General features: G+C 45.8%; 1 protein-coding gene across 4 annotated transcripts in view; it reads right to left on the reverse strand.

Moving 5' to 3' along the window:
- Positions 1-895: 895 nt before the first annotated feature.
- The window catches only part of NVL (nuclear VCP like), a 1,303,574-nt gene continuing 1,285,967 nt past the window's right edge, over positions 896-18,502 (reverse strand). For all 4 annotated transcript variants that reach the window (XM_069608641.1, XM_069608644.1, XM_069608642.1 and 1 more), the window contains one exon: positions 896-1,171. In XM_069608641.1, coding sequence (XP_069464742.1) covers positions 1,130-1,171 — 42 coding nt within the window. In that variant the 3' untranslated portion in view covers positions 896-1,129. The remainder of the gene's footprint in view (positions 1,172-18,502) is intronic.

Here is an 18,502-nt window from a genome sequence, read left to right on the forward strand (position 1 = left end):
TTCAAAGCAAAATACCTCCAGTGACCAGCTATTAAAGCTAGGAAGACAATTACAAACCTAATCGGAACCTTTACAGTCTCTTGCAGGATGAACATAGGCACACACTAGATACCCATCCCACACCATCCTCCAGATCAGACAGAAAGCAATCACAGATAACCCAGTCAACAATGAGTACTACTTTTGTACTCCTTGAACAATCCTTTCACTGCCAAATTCCAAAAATAGGGAATAAAATACTATACACCAAAATCTGTGATGGTGTCAATGTGGCACATTACCAGAGGCAAAAACATCCTTGAACATGCTCTGCAACTAATCAATGCCATCTAGCTCTGCTTGGTGGATGTGGGTAAACAAGGCACAATGCAGAAAAAGAATTGACATGTTTTATTTGCCTCTGCCAATTGTGCTGCGTGTGGGGCTTTATCTGCTGTGCCACCATTGCCACAGGCTTACCATGTTAAGACAATTTTTCTCACAGCTGAACCATTTTGATTCTGACATTTTTCAGGGGCTATCATTTGCCATTAAATTGCTGTTGCAGCCTCCCACTGTTCTAGTAAAACAATTTGTGTCACCCTTTTGGGCCACATAAATGGTTTTCCTGGAAAGTGGTGTTTGGGGGGCAGCTGTGCCTGAGAGCAGATGGGGGGGGGAGGAAAGGAGCAGAGGGAAGACAAGGATTTACCACTTCCATGCAGTGATCCTCATGAAGGGGTACTTTACAGACATCGGATTGTTTTCAGGTCAAGGTTTAGAAGGCATCTATCCAATCTAAAACAGGAGGTGCTCATATGCCAGTAATTTGAATTTGTAGCTGTAAATACTATCAACAGTGCAAGTTTCTAAAATCTTCTAAGTACACCACAATTGTGAAGTAAAAATCAAAGCATTAGAAAAAGGTGGATTTATTTTAGGACATCTGTATGTGTGCCACTTCGGTCCATTAGAAAAGGCGGAAGGCAATCCAAATGTTCCATCAGTATAGTATTTTTTTCAGCCAAGTAGAAATTGCTGGTCATCCCCAGGGCAGACATGTTCTTAAAATGGCCTCCAATTCTTCACTGCAGTCTTATTTTGTTTGATGGAACATTCCATTTTAATGAGCAATGAAAGCACACAGTCATCAATTTAACGATTGACGCAGCTGTTCATACATCGCTTGATCCTGATGAAAGAAGAAGTGAAACAAAATAGGTTTTATGTATACAAAATGCTGTTGATATATTCAAAGGCACTTTAAAGCCTGTGTATAGCCTCAATAAACATACACAATAACGTGCCATAAAACCAGATCTTTTCAACTATTCTGTTATAAGCAAAAGGACATATGTCTCAAATGACAGGATGACTCAAGGAGATTCATTTAGACTGATAACGCACCCTGCCCCCAATTCTGTAAGCATGCTGTAAGTCTAAATCTCCCAGGAGCACAACCACAGGACCCAAGAGGAGGTCAGCTGGAGTTTAAGCTGGGATAAAATGTCATATCAGAAGGATTGTTATCAGGCAGCAGTGACACCAAATGTTTGAAAAGGTGTCCCTTGCCAGGAGGCATCTCCGGCAGAAACAGAATGCCACGGACCTGTTTTATGTTGATGATGCGTACAATCTGGAGCAAAGCGACTATGCATTCAAACTTCAGTTTGAGAAAATGAGCAAGACTTTGCCAAACTGGCCAAAATATTAACCCAATATTCCTCAGATATGGACACCTTGAGATAATAGCTTCATGGATACATGGATCCATGCGTACCTAACTATGTATCCATGTTTGGAAATTCCTGTGACCATCTCTAGGATCCTACAGAACATTGAGATCAGAGAAGCTCCATCATACTGACCCTGAAATTTAGCAATATCCCACCATCGGCTCCCTTTCTGAGAAAGCCAGTGTCAGATTTGCATGTAACTAAATCACTTCTTTTCAGTTAGATGGAGTTTTGCTTTAAACGTTCTAAGTCAAGAGGTTAAACATTAGTTTGCCCATTGGTTGAACCTCCTGCCTTCCAGGCCATAAAGTGGTTGGCGTCCAATCCAAGGACAATTCAGGGTTGCCAAAATACTGGCGTTTGGAGGGGAAAGGAGGAAGCGAGCGTATATTACTATAGGCTTTATCCCAATACCATATAAAACTTCAGGAAAGGCTTAACAAGGTTGTATATAGGTAGAAAGAGCTCTTGGCAGAAACATACTGAATCAAATTAGGGACAAATTCGAAATAGAGCACTAATTTACTAACCCACTTTAACAAATGCCTTGTTGGAATCAACAGCCTATGATGATGTGCAAGCTGTCGGATCAATGCTCTCTCATCAGGTGGCTTAGGCTTGACTCAATTATTGTTCAGGTTAACTACTCAATTGTCGAGAAGCTACTTATGATGAAGTATAAGACTAGATGAGGAATTTGTCTAGCAGTAGCTGCAGGCTCTGATTTAATGGGAGTAATTTAATTACTGGGAAGATGTTCTCAGTTGAGGTAGGGCTTTCTAAGATCTGCAGTCGGAAATATTTTTGGCACCTATGCCATTCTTAAAATGATGACTGCCTTGTGACATTGCAAACCCGAGGAGTGTTTCAGAAAAGAACTTCACAAAAGCCCCTTCGTCAGATTGAGGGATCCCCATTATGGTTCTCTAAGAAAGAACTCTGCACGTGTTGCTTTTTTAATGTATAGGGCTGTAATCTGTTTGCTTTTCTTTTTCTTAGACCTTGGGAAATAGAACAGCTTCCTCCTCAGTAGTCTAAAAGAGATTTTCAGTTGTCATTAGGGTCTAAAGTTAACCCTTAGTAAAGATGAGTAGCCTGTAGAGCCCCGGTTCTTTTTGGTTTCAATTCAAGCTTTTTATCCCTTTGTTATGATAATTCTTGTGGGGCCATTTGCGAAAACATACTGGCCGTTATGATACCAATTATATTTTGGCTTCTAAATGGTTTACACACCTCATAGATCAATTTAGGTGATCCTTGGATCCAACGTAGTTGTGGAAACACAGTGTGAACCTAGTCGCTATCACATCCACCACAAATTGCTCTCAGTCTCAGAGGAGTTAATAATTTACCCTACAGGTTTCATTCCTGAAAGTCTCACCCAAGGACGAAGAGAAAATTATTTCAGTTAAGGTGTGGTCTCTGAAGGTATCAGTGCCCCCTAGTGATCGCTTTTCCTAGGCAGTGTTCCAGCACCTGCTCATGAGATGCGCTTTCTCCTTGCTGCAGTTGTAATTGGTGTCTCACGCTGCGCCGCAGCATGCGCGTCAGCCTGCCCGCTTACCCAACTCTTTAAGGTGCGTGTTGTTTGTGGCCCACTTTTGTTCTTGTGTCCACCCCCACTGCCTTCTACCGACTGTTCCTGGTCATTTTGTTATGAGCCTCAACTCGGGGCGGGGGATGAGGGGGTATTGTTCCAGGCGTAACCGCTCCCTCCAGGAGATCCCTCTGTCTGGTGATTCGCTAGGGGGTTCAACACAGTCCAATTTTGCCCCAGTGCTACCTTGTTGTTCTGCGTATGGCCTTTGGGTCTCCGTCTGCTTAACCTTTCTGCGTGTGTTATTTGCAGAACCTTTACTTCTCTTCCTTAGCGTGGTGCTGCGCGCACCATGGCATTTGGGCTTTGCCTCTCCTTTTTGGGCAGCGTGTATTGAAAATATGGCTGCCCAGTGCCTTCCTTCTCATCCGATCTGTATTGCTATTAATGTTAAGAGGCCTTTCCCAACACTAAAGTCTCTACCATTCCGTTTCCACTGTCCACTCTCAACCCCTTACAGTGCTCGCTTCCTTCTGGGGCTCCCCTCCTTGGGTACAGTTGGCCTCATGCCATAATCCGCGGTGCTTATCTTGTCTTCCAGTAGTGTCCCATGTACGATGTGCATGGATCTCCCGGACCCAGCTTGCAGGCAATGTTGCATACGCAGTGTGCGCACTCCGCTACTGCTGCCTCCAGCACCGGAGGCGCTCACCTGATTCAGTCCCCCGACGTGCGCGTCAGCTCCGACAAGCTCCTGCCAGTCATATGCAGCCGCGTACCGGCTGCCTAATTATTTGTTTGCTTTCCCCCCGTTCGTGTATTATGGCACTGGTTCTTTAAGGAAGGGGCAAGCCTCTGGCGCTAATCGCCCATGCCGACACACTTTTCCATGCAGGGCCGAGTTAATTTCTCTTGCTGGTCAGAGTGCACACAGGGCTTCCCCGCCTGGCTGCCGTTTGTCCGCTTCCTTATCTTCCGGCAGTCCGCAGTGCCGGGTCTTCGTCAGGAGCTTGCAACAATGTATCACTGTGATGTTAACTCTGTGGCAGGCTAGTCATGCGCCCGCAATGTGTTTTAACTCGCCGGCTCAATTCAGGTCCTTCGCGCTGTACGTTGAGCACTGTGTCTCCAGCTCATCGGGTGCACGGGCGTGTTCCTTTGTTCTCCTGCATCCGCCATCTTGGTGCCGCCTTCGCCGGGTCGTGTCTCTGCATTCATAAGGCCATATCCGACAGCTTGCTCATCAGTTTCACTTCGCCATACGCTTATTCTGTGCTTCTTGTTTTCCGACGGCTGCATGTACCTTTTCTAGCATTCCAGCCTTCTCTTTCTTCTCGCGCATCAGGATCAATGTCGGATCTATAGGAGCTCACTGGAAGAGCTGCCTACTCCATGGCTGTTAGGCCACGCCCCTGGCAGTTCAGCCTTATGTTGTGTATATGACTTAAGCGAATATCGGCCATTTGCTCCATGTTTAGGAAAACATTTTAGAAATATCTAGTGAAACAAAGGGTGTTGGATAACAAAATATTCTGGATATTGATACGCATTGTTAGAATGGATTTCTAAACTCTGCTCTGGTGAACAGAAGTTTAGGAGGTCACCCTTGTTAGTGAAACAGGGAACACTTCTGTGAAGTTAGCCAGGACAATTCAAAGTAGCCTGGAGAGTAGCCAAGGCGAAGTCCCAGGAGTAGTGGGGGTGATCTGAGGTCTTGAATGAGCACACACTAGGACGACAAGAATTACCCTTAGACAGTAGTATATGAAAAATACAGGATTAGGCCCAGAAAACAGTAATATAAACACAGATTCCAGAGACAGAGCGGATGGACACAGCGTAAATACTTCAAAATGTCTTTATTTAAATAATAAAGTGGTTGGAGAAATGCCCAATTTTCCCTATTTCTGAATGGGAGTAGTCTCAACCATTACTCAAAACAATAATTCAGTCGTTGCCAGGATGTCAAAACAAAGTGTCTACAGTCCAACTTTCCTGTTTCATTTAAACACAGAGCTTTTCAATTTCATTTTCCAACACATGGAGCTTCACTTCATCCTCGTTCACTCCAGTTACATTGTATTCGTTCTATTTTCCTTTCATCAATGTCAATTTCCCTTCAGCTAGCTCGCGGTTAAGATCTTCAAAAAGTCTACACTTCGCAACACTCACCGGCTCTCCTTCGATGCATCCTTCTTACCAAATTCTGTCGAAAAAAATGTATGCTCGACTTCTCATCCACCCCTCCGACCTTTCTAGGTTGTTCTGCTCTATAGGAGAATGAATACTTGAAGAAAGTTGGAAGGTAGGCTCCTCACACAGCCTTCTCCTCTCGCTTAGTCTCACGTCCTCAGTGTTCCTGTTCTCTTGCCATACCCTCCACGACCGTCTCCTCTTAAAGTCTTTCAGGGTCTCAGTATTTCCTGGACGATGCATGGGTTCACCAGCAATTCCCTTCTGCTTTTCTCCAACTTCCAGTGCTTTGCTCTAGTCTTCTGTTGCTTTCTCTAGGCTTCCCTGGTCTGCCCGGCCACTCCGGAGCACTGCTTCTGCCTCTGCCGCGCTCTCTATCGCCACTCCTACTGCAACTACCTGCTTCTGGCCTCGATCTCTTTCCTTCTCTTTTGTTACCAGCTTTTTCAATGGACATAAAAAAGGACTCTGGTGTTGGGACTTAGGTTTTACTCCTTGCCAGTGACCTGAAGCGGGTGCGTGAGGGACGGGGGGGGGGGGGGGGGGGTGTTGGAGTGTGGCTTTATAGATATACATATACCCATATGGTATACCTGGATTCACCTTCTAACAAGAGGTGGAATTGGGCATACATTTTTGCTGTTCTTTCTCTTAAATTCTGGGGAAAGATAATTTGGTTGTTCACAACACACTATGTAAAATATATGTACAGTCACTTTTGATCAATGCAGTAAAGTGCAGTATCCCACCAAAACCTGTAAGGAGGGAAATCAGACAAACCTTATCACAATGGCAAACTTCAGAGATGGATAACCCTAACTGTAAAAGTCCAGCCCTACGAAGATTGGAGCCTTGTGCTCAATGTTAGATGTGCGCGTAAAAGTGCTTGGTCATGCATGAAGACACACAGTACTATATTCAAGAGGGTGGAAAAGTTAGAGAGGGGATTCTGAAATGTAGAAAACAGGTTCTGAGAGTCAGGGGAGGATCTGCTGTGGAAAACAAAGCTATTCGCAGCTTTCGGACGGCTTTAGGAAGCAGAGGCCACCCAAGTCGAGGCGAGGACGACAAGCGATCCTCTGTGTGTAAAAATGCAGCAACGGTAAGTGGTATGATACTCACCGCCCTTAGCTCACTCCGGGTCATAACTTGGCAGGTCTGGAGAGAGTGGCATGGAGTACGAAATCACACCCTTGGTAAAGCTTCAAACTGCACAGGCACTGTTGGTGTAGATGCAGTTCCAGTTTAGAACAGGAGCTGTATCTCTCATCACGATTGCAGGACAGAAAGCACAGATGCAGCAGGTCTCAAAACACTTGAAGTCACCAGCAGCGACTGCCACTGTTGCACAGTGACACAGGGCCACCTAAATCTTGCGGTCTGATGCACGCTTCTCTCTCGCGGCCAAAATCAGCTGGGACTACTAAATTTGGCAAGAAGATGCTTTGCATGGTGGACTAGGAGTTCCCCAAGGCTTGTGGTAAAACTCGATAAGGCAACGTTCCTTCGCAGGTGAAACGTTCAAGCTGGTCAGTCCACTGGAGGGCCCAAGGACACTTCAGAAAAGGCTCTTTTGCAGGGCAACAAGACGATGTCGGGAGTGATTGGTCCCACCACTCCAAGGAGCTGAAGCACCCTTACAGGTCTTCGGAGAGCAAAAAGCAGGGCTCTACTGGGACAGCAGCACGGCTCAGGGTGCCAACATTATGTGTGGTTACAGATAGTCCTTGGATCTGCTTCTCTCTTATGGATGCTTGGCTCTGTGTATAGGTCGATTCCAACCTATTGGTGATCTGCGGGTCTGCATTCAGGACCCCTCCTTATATCCATAAGTCCAATAAGTGTTCGCACCAGTTGCCCTATGACATCTGCCCCACTCATGCACTCCAGCAGTGGTCCAATCAAGGATCACTGTGGCTCTCATGCCCTCGTGCACACCAGACATCCTGTCATCAGTAGTGTGGATTGGGACCAGACAGTCCCTGGCCACTTCCTGGATACCTAAACACGTGAAGCGGCACTTTTGCAGATGGGTGCATGCCCAAATAAGGACTCCCAAAAACAAAAGAAAGTAGAACTGCTACCATCAAGGCTACTACCCAATTCTTGTCAGTGAGTGAAACAAAAAATGGAAATCGGGGAGCCTGATTGGATTTTGCTAAGGGAATGAATCCCTAGGTTCGTAACCCAAGAGTTTGTCCAGAAAGAAGAAAGATCGAATAAGGAGACTCACACGTGTCAAAAGTTGTGAATGTAAAAAGTTTGTATTGAAACAAAACTCAAAGGAACACATTAGGAAACAATATATATGAGACAAATTTGTAAGGGTTGTAAACATAGAAGGTTTAAGTCAAAGAAAAAAACAACATCAAGGAAATACATTTAAAGAAACAATGTGTCAGAGACAAATTTCAATAATCTAAACAATGAATAACTAAGTAGCAATATGCGAAAATAAATTTCAATAATCTAGACAACTAATGGTTCTAGATTTAGGCCATGCTCCATGTGTGGTGCATGTAAGAGTCAAAAAAGTTTGTGGGACCTGTAAGTATCTAGGTCCTGGAGTTGCTTCTATTCATGGAAGCATCTCATCTTGCAGGTGCCAACGTGACAGGGGGAACTTGGTCAGCTTATAAAGTCCAATTGCTGGCCTGTGAATGTCTGTTCAGTAGATATTGGTCTAACATGTAAATCAATACAGCCCCCTTGCACATGGTACACGTTTCGGCGGGAGAGTTGTCCCATTAGGAAAAACTTCTGAGGGACACATTCTGTTCTACATGAACCGCCTTCATCAGGGCAAATAGAAGGCCCCTGCCATCTTTCTTTCAGGTTTTTCTATCATGAAGGGAAACCTGGTCTAGTTGTGCCAAAGGTCGTGGATCACTCCTTTTTACTATCCACTCCGCACCTTCAGATGCAACTGTCACACGTCACCCGTCTTCACAACCACTCACAAGTGATCAGCCGGGGACCAGGCAGAGGCAGAAGCTGTGTATGTATATCGATCGCAGCGGTCTATGGCGGCTAGAGAGGCTGCACACACAAACGCTCTCCTCACAGTGTGGCGCAGTGAGAAAAAGCGCGCCAGTTCGGCATGGGCATGCGCAGTAGGAACCTAATCCATTACGCACGCGCACAGACGTCTAAGGACTCCCTGCGACACAAAGATCAGAAGGAAGGCCAATGGACAAAATGGCCAAGGAGAAGACAAAAGACCTTGTGGCAAGGCCATGAGGGATACTAGCCAGAGTCATGAGCCAAACACGGTAAGCGCGGTATGGCTCAGTAAAAGTTCATTAAAATCCATGGCAAAGCTTATGCTGCCACCAGTCCACTCTTAGACACATTATCCAGTTACCAAAAAATCCTTAGTGGATATCTAGGGCCTGAAAACGCAGGGACCCCATCGCGCGGTACTGTAATGTACTTTGCGCAATTAAATGCATTTGCCAAAAGTGTCAACAAATTCATAAGACTAAAAGAAACAAAGTTTCTCAGTACCACTAGGACATGTTAGTTTCCCCATAACGATGAGCGCTGTGCTCCACTGGCAAAAGTCAGGACAGAAGGCTGAAACAAAAGCAAAATGTTTGTGGGGGTCCACAAATATAGAATTAAATTAGCAGTAAGTGAAATTTCCCTAACAGGTATAGCCATGGCGGTGGCCAGAAAGACCGGACTCCTAAAAAATCCCAGTGCGCCCCTGTGAGAATACCAATATCACAATGAGATTATGAGAAGTTTTTATAGAGTAACTTTCCTCTATGGCTCCAAAACCACTGGGGGACTGCTTGAGTTGGAAGCAGGTGGGCATCCTATCAAAGCTGAAATTCTGGATGATTGGGGACTCGCTTGTCAGCGCACTGACGAGGGGGTGAACTGGCTTTGAAGTTTAATGTTAACATATCCCAGTGGCTCGGTATGAAGGCCCCTGAGAGCCCCTCCTCCCTTGTATGCTGCTGCCCTGATCTGGGGCCTTCAGTAGCAGCCGAACTGTAGTTTCTCCTGGATATTCAGTGCATGTATTCAAAATGGCCAACACAGCATGTGTGTGTTTTGATGAGGAAGTGTGGAGATGTTCTGGCCCAAAGTCCAATCTTCGTATCTGCATGTATTTGTGGTTTGGGGAGTTCTGTGGTGCGGCTCCTGGGGGAGCAGGGGAGCGCAGATCCCAGAGTTAAGCAGTAGTTTGTGGAGAGGGTAGTGGAGCTGCATTCCCCTTAAATGCAGCCCATGGGAGTTGCAAAACTCCTTGCAACCCATTGCCCTACACGAAAGGTGCAAAGCAGGTAGAAACTCAATGAATAAACAAGAAGCAAAGCTTGAGGGTTAGGTGTCACATGGCAGATCCTTTAAGAGGGGGAAGCCTGCAGTGTGACTCAGAGTAAAGGATACAGATGCTGATGCATGTCACCCCCCTCCCCCAGCAACTTCAGGTGAGTGCTGACTGGTCTCTTAACACCACAGGACCCTACGGATGGTTTTCTTATGCCTGTGCCAAGACCCAGCTGGCCCGTTTTGTGTGCTGCAGTGCTTACCGGGGGAACTCTTCTTCATCTCAATGTGAAGCATGGAACAGCTCCTACAACCCCCACTGTTAGAAACCAATAGCAGGAGATCAGTGCTTGGGTGCGTGGAGGACTGGACACGCCCTTGCCACTGGGAGCTTAGTCCCATGGGAGAAGGACAGGTGAGGTATTTCAGGTCTCTGACTGAAGATCTCATGGACATGTAAGAAAGCATTGCATTTAGAATAGCAGCATAGTCTATACAAGGGGGGAAAGACAGCAATAGAGATTGGCCATGTCCTCAACAAAGCCACTAACTTTGCTGGGCCTCAGTGTGCAAGGTATTTGGATGACCCAGGAAAGTCGAGCATCTGAGCTTGTTGGAACCCTACTAGCTTTAGCCACTACTAAAGCCTTGCTTGATCTCATGCCGGACCACAGCTCCCAACCGAATAAAGAAAGATTATCTGTGATCAAGTACCTCTTAGACGAGAAGAAGGATGCGTAACAACCAGCACAAACCCCTTTGGCCCTTCAAATCACATCTGGTTCCTCTCAGCCTTAGCCACCAATAGAGACATTGCCAATATGCTCCTGGAATAGGAATAAAATATCTCATCCTGCAAATTGAACTGAAATCAATTTAATTCATTGCATGCTCCCACAGATTCATCATCTTAATAGATATCCTCCAGCCAAAACTGTTCCCAGAAGATGTCCAGTAGGGGATGTAGTGTAGCTTCTTTGATCCCAGACAAGATGTTGCTGATAAAAGGAGATCACTATACCCCAATACCTCAATTACCTTTTTCTGGTTGCTAGGCAGGCTGTTTTGTCAGCAACACTCGGATACTCCTTTTGATGTGCCATCATGCCTGGCCCAAGCCTTCAGTTTTTAAGTGATGCAGTGACTGAAATGCATAAATGTGCATCTCCAACCCACATTACATATAGTGTCTCAGAGCGGACCATGTCAGAGCACTGATGGTCCTGTCAATGATGAACCCCAATTCCATTGGGTAATGAGCCGCTAAAGTGGTACTAGGCCAACCCCTTCTAAGTGTCTGGGCTTCATCTCATTAAAAATCTACAGAGGTTGAGACTGAAGAGCCAACTTTTGAAAAGGAGGAGCAGAAAGAGGAGAGAAGGAGACTTAAGAAGACTAAGAAATGGTCACTCTTGGGCAATGAGTTGCACCACTATTCTTCCTCCACTCGGAAGAAATAAAGCACAGGTCCAGGAGGGAAAAAAGCAAGGACTCCTCCAACTCCCAGAGTAGTAAGGCATTTTTTTCTCACAAGCCTACTTTGAGGGAGGTGGTTCAAGAATAAAAAAATTTAAAAAATCAGATGTTGGAAATCTTTCCTAGAGCCTAAATGGGTACGGCTTCGGCCTCCAGTTAGACCAATGCAATGGAGTCCACTGCGGCAGAAAGGGGGCAGTGGCATGCACGCTAGCTCAGCTCCCCCACCCCAGCAAGGGACCGCCTGTGGTTGATGAAACTCAGTCCAGAGGTTTCAGCATCGTCTGCGCTCAATTCGGTAGTGCCTTTATCTGGTAAGCCACAGTTTGTTTATTTATTGAACATTTGTAAGTTGGTTGGAAGTTATGCCACAAAACGTATGGCTCAATATTTTCTGACAATGCAAGGCACCTTTGATGAGGAAGGTGTCGCAGTTCATCACGGGTGGGAGCCCCTTTTGGTGCCTGGCCATTCTTCCTTTCCATTTCATTGCCAATGAGTCATACAGGCGTCAAATGGAATAAAAAGCAGCATACCACACAGAAGGGGTACAAAAGAGCATCTTGTATACAGCAACGTTTTTAATTTGCGCTTTAACTCCAGATGATTGCTCCGAAGTCGTACATCTATTGGTAGAACATTCCAAAGTTGTATAGCCAGGCAGAAGGCCTGACTCCCCCATCTGGCCAGTCTAAGCCTAGATATTTCTAAGAGGCCAGCAGAAAAAGAATGCAAAAGAGGTGATGCCTTGTAATGTGAAAAACTCTCCCTGAAAAAGGAAGGAAGGAGTCAAATTGTAGAAGGACTTGTGCACTAGGCACAAAGATATAAATTGAATACATTGCTCCACTAGCAACCAATGAAGCAATTTCAAAGCTGCATTGATATGTGCCCTCTGGTCAAAGTGGAGGATCAAACGAGCGGCAGCTTTCAGTACAATCTGCAACTTACGCATCGTGGATTTGGGTAACCCCAGCATAGCAGAAATCTAGGCGACTGGCTTTATAAGCAATAACTAGCTGTATTTTATGTGGAGAAGAAAAGTAGTCCAGGCCTCTCTTCAGGGAAGAGAATATCTTACCTCTGAGAATTGTCTTGAAACACAGAGACATCTTTATACCTTTCCTCATAAGTCTGTTAAATGCATCATTTTGTGGTAGCCATATACCAGATGCTATTAAAATCGTCACAGTAACCCCGCTGGTGAAAAAGCCAGGTTTGAACCACAGGGATCGGAGCAACTTACGTCTAATCACCAACTGTAACTTCCTATTAAAGATCCTAGACAAAGCGGCTGCGCTGTAGTTGCAAGCTTTTGTGGAAATGAACAACATTCTGCACAAGCAACAATCAGGCTTTAGGCCTGTACATAGCAATGAAACAGCCATGCTCTATCTCCAAACCCATATGCTCAGCATTACGGATAAAGGCTGGATAAAGGCAGGTCAGGTATGCTTGTGTGGCTTGATCTGTCCACGGCTTTTGACTTACTAGACCACAATCAACTTCTCTGGTCCCTGGAACACATGGGTGGCTGTTCAGCAAAGGCAACCAGATGGGTATTATTCTTTTTGGCCAATCAGAGATCAAAAATTCATGGGGGGGGGAGGGGGCTTTTTCATCCCTGGCACCCATTAATTGCAGAGTCCCACAGGGGGCTAGTCTGTCCCCCTTACTCTTTAATCTATATCTCAGATTACTTTACACAGTTCTTGAGAACACTGGAGTATTCTTCACGAATGACATGGATGATACTCAGGTGGTGATGGAGCTGAGTGGTAACTATGAGATAGATACCCGCAACCTTAAGACAGTTTATAACACCTTAGAGGCCTTGATGACAGCCAACTGGATGCGTCTGAATGGGAATAAAACAGTTATGGATTTTTGACTCATGACGAGCACGTGCCAAATTAGGCAAGGAATATGCGACTTTTCAGATCAGGAACTCTACCATCCAGGTCCAGGAAAAGACGACGACTCTGGGCATTATGCTGGAGGCATCACTAAACGCTGACTCTCACGTGAGCAACATGAATAGAAGTTGCCAATACTATTTACGTCTACTTAACCCAATCAGACCATTTGTGAATGAAAAGAACAGTGCCACTATAGCCAGGGTCACTATTTTATCGAGGCTGGATTATTGAAATGCACTAAAGTTAGGAGCAAACAAAAGGGTGCATCGCAAGATGTCCGATTATTCAGAATAGCGCAGTGAGAATTGTCAGGAAGAAAACCAGAAGGCAGCATATTACCTCAGACAGGAAAGCCCTGCACTGGTTGACAATTAAGGAACATATCGAGTTCAAGGGCATGACCATAGTGCATCGATGTCTCCATGGTCAGTCCCATGCCTACCTGAGGGAACAAATATCTCACTACACACCCGGCCACTCGTTGAGATCTGAATCCATAGCGCATATTGCTTGCTCATCGTTTAAAAGCTCAGGCGGGCTATGTAGATCATTCCCAGTAAAAGTCACCCAAGGATGGAACAGACTACCAAAGGCAATCAGACTACAGAGCAACTACTTAGACTTTAGGAAAGCTTGATGACAGCTATCTTTGGATAGTTATAGCAGACCCTAGGTTGATCAAATAGTACCAAGCTGTCTCGTATTTTATTATGTTGTTCCTTGTCTAAATATATGCGCCCTGATGACTACAGCTTCGGCGCAATATAAATAAATAAATAAAAAAAGGTACGCAAATGAAAGAAGCAAGTACGGTGAAACTGCATTGTAGTCACATCTTTGCCTGCTCCAATATGAAGCCGAAACAATACTTTAGCACCTGGAAGGAAGTGCTGCTGATAAAGTCATCTGTTTCCACCAGAACAATCACATCTAAGCATAAAGGCATTAATCTATGCTTGGTGAAGTGTTAGGCCCCCCACTTGATACTTTTATTGCCAGAGTATCACAAACCCTCACCACCATATCAAGGAGTCGGACCATTAATGAGAAGGTCCTGGGGGACTGTGCTGAAGCATACCAAGGACAAGGACAGCTTCATCTTTTGTTGTCAAGAGTTTTTTTAATATAAACTAGCACTTTGCAAATGTTGCCAGATGGCACTGTATACTTGTGTGTGGATGCCCTGCATGCTCCAGGGGGGCCAGAGTACTACTTGCCACGAGAAGAGGGCTGGGGCAACCCAGGTTAAGCATCTTTGCAACCTTTAATAACTTGCTGCACAAGTGACATTCTTGTATTCGGATTAAGAATGGAGAGAACAGAGTTGTAAGCAAGTCTTCTTCAGGCTGATGGTGTGGGGATCAAGGAATTAACAGGCTGAAGTAGTACAAAGGATGAGAAGAGTGTCCGGTTGTGGGGGGCAGTGATCACAAGTCACGGGTACTTTAACAGAAATGTCCTTCTTGGCTATCGAACCTACCAAAGGTGGTGCAAGATGTATTTAGCTGGCCCAAGAGGATGCCTATTGTATGTCTGCCAAAGTTGAAATGTGGAAGTGGGCAGTAAAAAGATGTGCAAATCTGCTAACAGTGGGGGGCTTTGTTGCAGTTGTGGGTAGAGATCTATGAGGGAATGGTTTTAGGTAATTCTCCGAGGATGGCTTAAGGTGGTCTTAGATAAGGATCAGAAAATAGTTTCTGTGGCCCTCCAATTGAAGCTCCTGGCTTTCTTAGGGTGCGGGATTCCTTCAAAACCCCAAACTCCAATGGAAAACTGACATGGAAAGACTCATCTTTGGTAGGAGTGAAAGGACTGGCTACACGTTGTCACTGACGAGGGAGAATCTGTGTGAGGGAGATGATAAATAACCTGGAATGCTGTTGGATTATTCTACAGTTCTCTTTTTGTCTTTGAATTTGTTCAGAGGATGATAGACTTGTTGTAGAAAAAGAAATCATTTGGTACATAATGGAAGAGAAAAAAGGAGCTTTAATAAACAACTCATTTGCCTCTTGGATAGGGGCTTAACTAATAAAGACAAAGAGCTGTATTGACATTTTGCCAGAGTGTGGAAATAATGCTTCTGAAGCAATACTAAAAGAAATGTGTTACAGCACCATCAAAACCTTGAATGGAATCTGGCAAGTGTTTGAAAGGCTAAGAATTATCATGGCTTGATTGACTGCCCAAAGCACCAGTATCATTTCATGGTACGCAAGATATTGGTTCAGATTTAAATCAAAATAGTATACATCATCCACAAAGCCTTTGGCGAAAAAAGACCAGAATACTGCACCCACAACCAAAATCTAAGATTGGGCAGCGCCAAACTATTCGGCCACTTCAGTTTGAAACGTAAAAGACACTGAGGCCAAACGATGAAGGTGCCAGACCCATGATTCAATGAGGGATCTACCCAGCATCTTGTCTTTCCAAGAGAGATGCAAGATCCTCATCTCTTCAAGGAGGTATTTAGTATCAGGACCACCTGTGTCCTGCCACTTCAAGAATGGAATGTGCTCTACCAGTTGCGCTCCACATCCAGGTGGAAATCTCACAAAATCAACGAGGGACTCCCACATGGAGCTGGCCTCAGTTTCATAAGATTGAATCAAGGGCAGGGCCATCTCATCCCCCCTTTAACCTTCTAAGATCAATACATTGAGTGTAATTAAATGGGGTAAAGAAAACAAGTTGTGTTACAACACTTGGAGGCAGGAGGAATTGGAATTGACTTGCTACAAAAAGAACAGAAAACGATATTAAAAACACACAAAAAAAATCGCCTGCGAGTTTGGTTGGCCAAGACTAGCTTGCAAATAGACCTTTAAATATTGCCAAGTGGCCTGTCGCGATCAATCCACTGTGCTGCTCCCTGACCCACATTCAGCTCTCCCTGGAACTTATTTGGACTGCACCCATTGTATCCATACCTTGCTCCAGCATTCCAACATGGCAGCCCACAATGCTCTCTGTGGAGAGGACTAGGGTGGCCTTTTGGGAAGTATAATGGCTCAGATCGAAGGGAACTGCTTCACAACATGCACCTTGTTTGCCCACTCCATTGCAGCTCTGAACATGGCAGCAGCCATGTTCGGGTTTACACGTGACTTGTCCAAAATGGCCACTTCTTCATTCCCTATTCTGTTAAGAGCTTAACCGTCATGACATCCTCCTCCCATTCGTCATTTTTTCGCCTTAGTCATTAGTCTAATGGCTTCAGAGTTTTTCCCCTTAAACTCTGTAGCTCTTTTCACATTCAGTTCATAACATGGGTCGGGTTTACACTGCTGAGCTACCAAGTGTGGGAGCCCCGCCCCTCACCTATATAAACCATATAAACCTCTCTATTGCTCGTAATCCCTGCTCTGCAACCGAGTCATGCCCTAGGTCTTTCTCTTTCTTACTTAACTGGGGAGAGGAAAAGAGAAAGCAGAAGTAAAGAGGAAGGTCTTGAGTTGCTTCCGGAACCGAAGATGGTTCTGCTCAAGTTTGAGAGAGGCAGGGAGCCTGTTCCAGAGGGAGGCCTCAGCCGAAGAAAGATCTTCCCCCAACTCTCTGCTTGGAAAAGCGGCGGACCCTCAGAGAGTTTGAGGTGGATGATCGAACAGCTCGGGAAGGGAGATACTTAGGAAGAGAGTTGGCGGTAGTGCGGACCCAGGCCCCAGAAAGCCTTGTGGACAATGCAGAGGGTCTTAAACTTGATCCTTGCCACCGCTGGGAGCCAATGAAGAGATTTCAGAGCTGGAGAGATACGATCCTTGGGCTTGAGGCCAAGGACAAGTCTCGCAGTCCTGTTCTGGATAAGTTGTAGAGGACGGAGAGTAAAGGCAGGAACATTTAGAAAGAGGTTGTTGCAGTAGTCTAGCCTTGGGGGAGAATACCAGAGCTCTGGAGACAGTGATCTTCTGGGGGAAAGTGAGCAAGGGAAGAATACCTCTGAGGAGGGGAAGCTGATACTTCTTAGAGATGTCAGAAATGTGAGGAGAGAAGGAGAGGGTGGAGTCGAAGTTGACCCCAAGGTTCTTAGCCTCACATTTAGGAGAAGGAAGAGGAACCCAGAGTGGGTGGCCAGATAGAGAGAGTGGAAAGGAGGGAGCTGGTGTTCCGATGAGGAGGATCACGTCTTACTGGCATTGAGGCAGAGATCATTAGCGGCACACCACTCCGAAATTGCCGACAGACAGGAATGAAAGAAGAAGTAGAGGCCGCCAAGGGGAGCCTGAAAGAGAGCTCGGTGTCATCCGCACAGCACTGAAGGTTGGAGCAGAGAGCAGCTATGTGGTGGGTGACAGAAACCAGGTATTGGTTGAACAGCCAGGGAGAGAGGTTAAACCCTTGGGGAACACCACAGGTAGAGAGAGAGAGATAGAGGAGAGGAAGGACCCCAGTTGGACCTGAGAGGGTCGGTCAGTGAAAAAGGAGGTCAGCCAGGCCAGGGCCTGATCAGTGATACCCAGGTTATCACAGAGGTGCTTGAGCAGGATGGCATGGTTGACCGCGTCGAAAGCAAAAGAAAGATGGAGAATGAGGACAGAGGGAAGGTTAGAGTGAAGGTTGGAGAGCATGTCCAACCTTGACTAAGTTGCATTAAATGAAAGGGAGATAATATTCCTAGTGAACGACCAGTACGGCCCAAGCGTCTGACGTGGAGTGACACCATTCTGAGCCAAACAGGGAAATTCTCCCTCTCACTGGGGATGGTGAAAGAACTGCCTATCAGAGGGGCATTGCACCTCAGGTAGCAGAGGGCACTGTGGTGGCTGGATTTCCACCCGAAAGCCAATCTGCCCTAACTCTGGGGAGGTGACATGGCAACCGTTTTCACAAGGGTGTCTGACCTCTCCTGCAGTGGTAAAAGATGGAGGGGGGGCTGAAATCCTCTGCTAGCAGAAGCTGATTGTAGCTGCATTGTCAGGCCCAAGGACTTAGCAGTGGCCTTAGAGGACAGGAATCTCAGTAAGGAGTCGTCAGCCTTAACCTCAAAGAGAATATGCTGGTCAAAAGGCATATCCAAGAGCTTTGCCTGCTCGCATTGAAGGAACCCTGAGATTCTCATCCATAAATTACTCATTGCCACTTTGTGCGTAGCCATAGCTTATCCCACAGTCCATTTTGTCCAGCCCTGAATGCAATATTTGGCGAGTGGCCTCTCTCTGCCATCTTTAACCAGGACCTCTCACCTCTCCATTGGGCAGGTGATAACTGCCGCAGACACTGCCTACCAAAGGCCAAAGTAAAATGTTTGGCTCCGGTCCCTCAAACAGCAGTGAACACGCTGCTACACAATTTACAGATACGATCCTCGTGAAACTGCAAATTAATGGGAGCCCACGGCTGATTGCCACAACAGTTAGTTTTCAACCACTGTACACAGACTT

The sequence above is a fragment of the Ambystoma mexicanum genome, chromosome 4q (assembly GCF_040938575.1).
Source record: "Ambystoma mexicanum isolate Mex_15411 chromosome 4q, UKY_AmexF1_1, whole genome shotgun sequence".
Taxonomy (NCBI): domain Eukaryota; kingdom Metazoa; phylum Chordata; class Amphibia; order Caudata; family Ambystomatidae; genus Ambystoma; species Ambystoma mexicanum.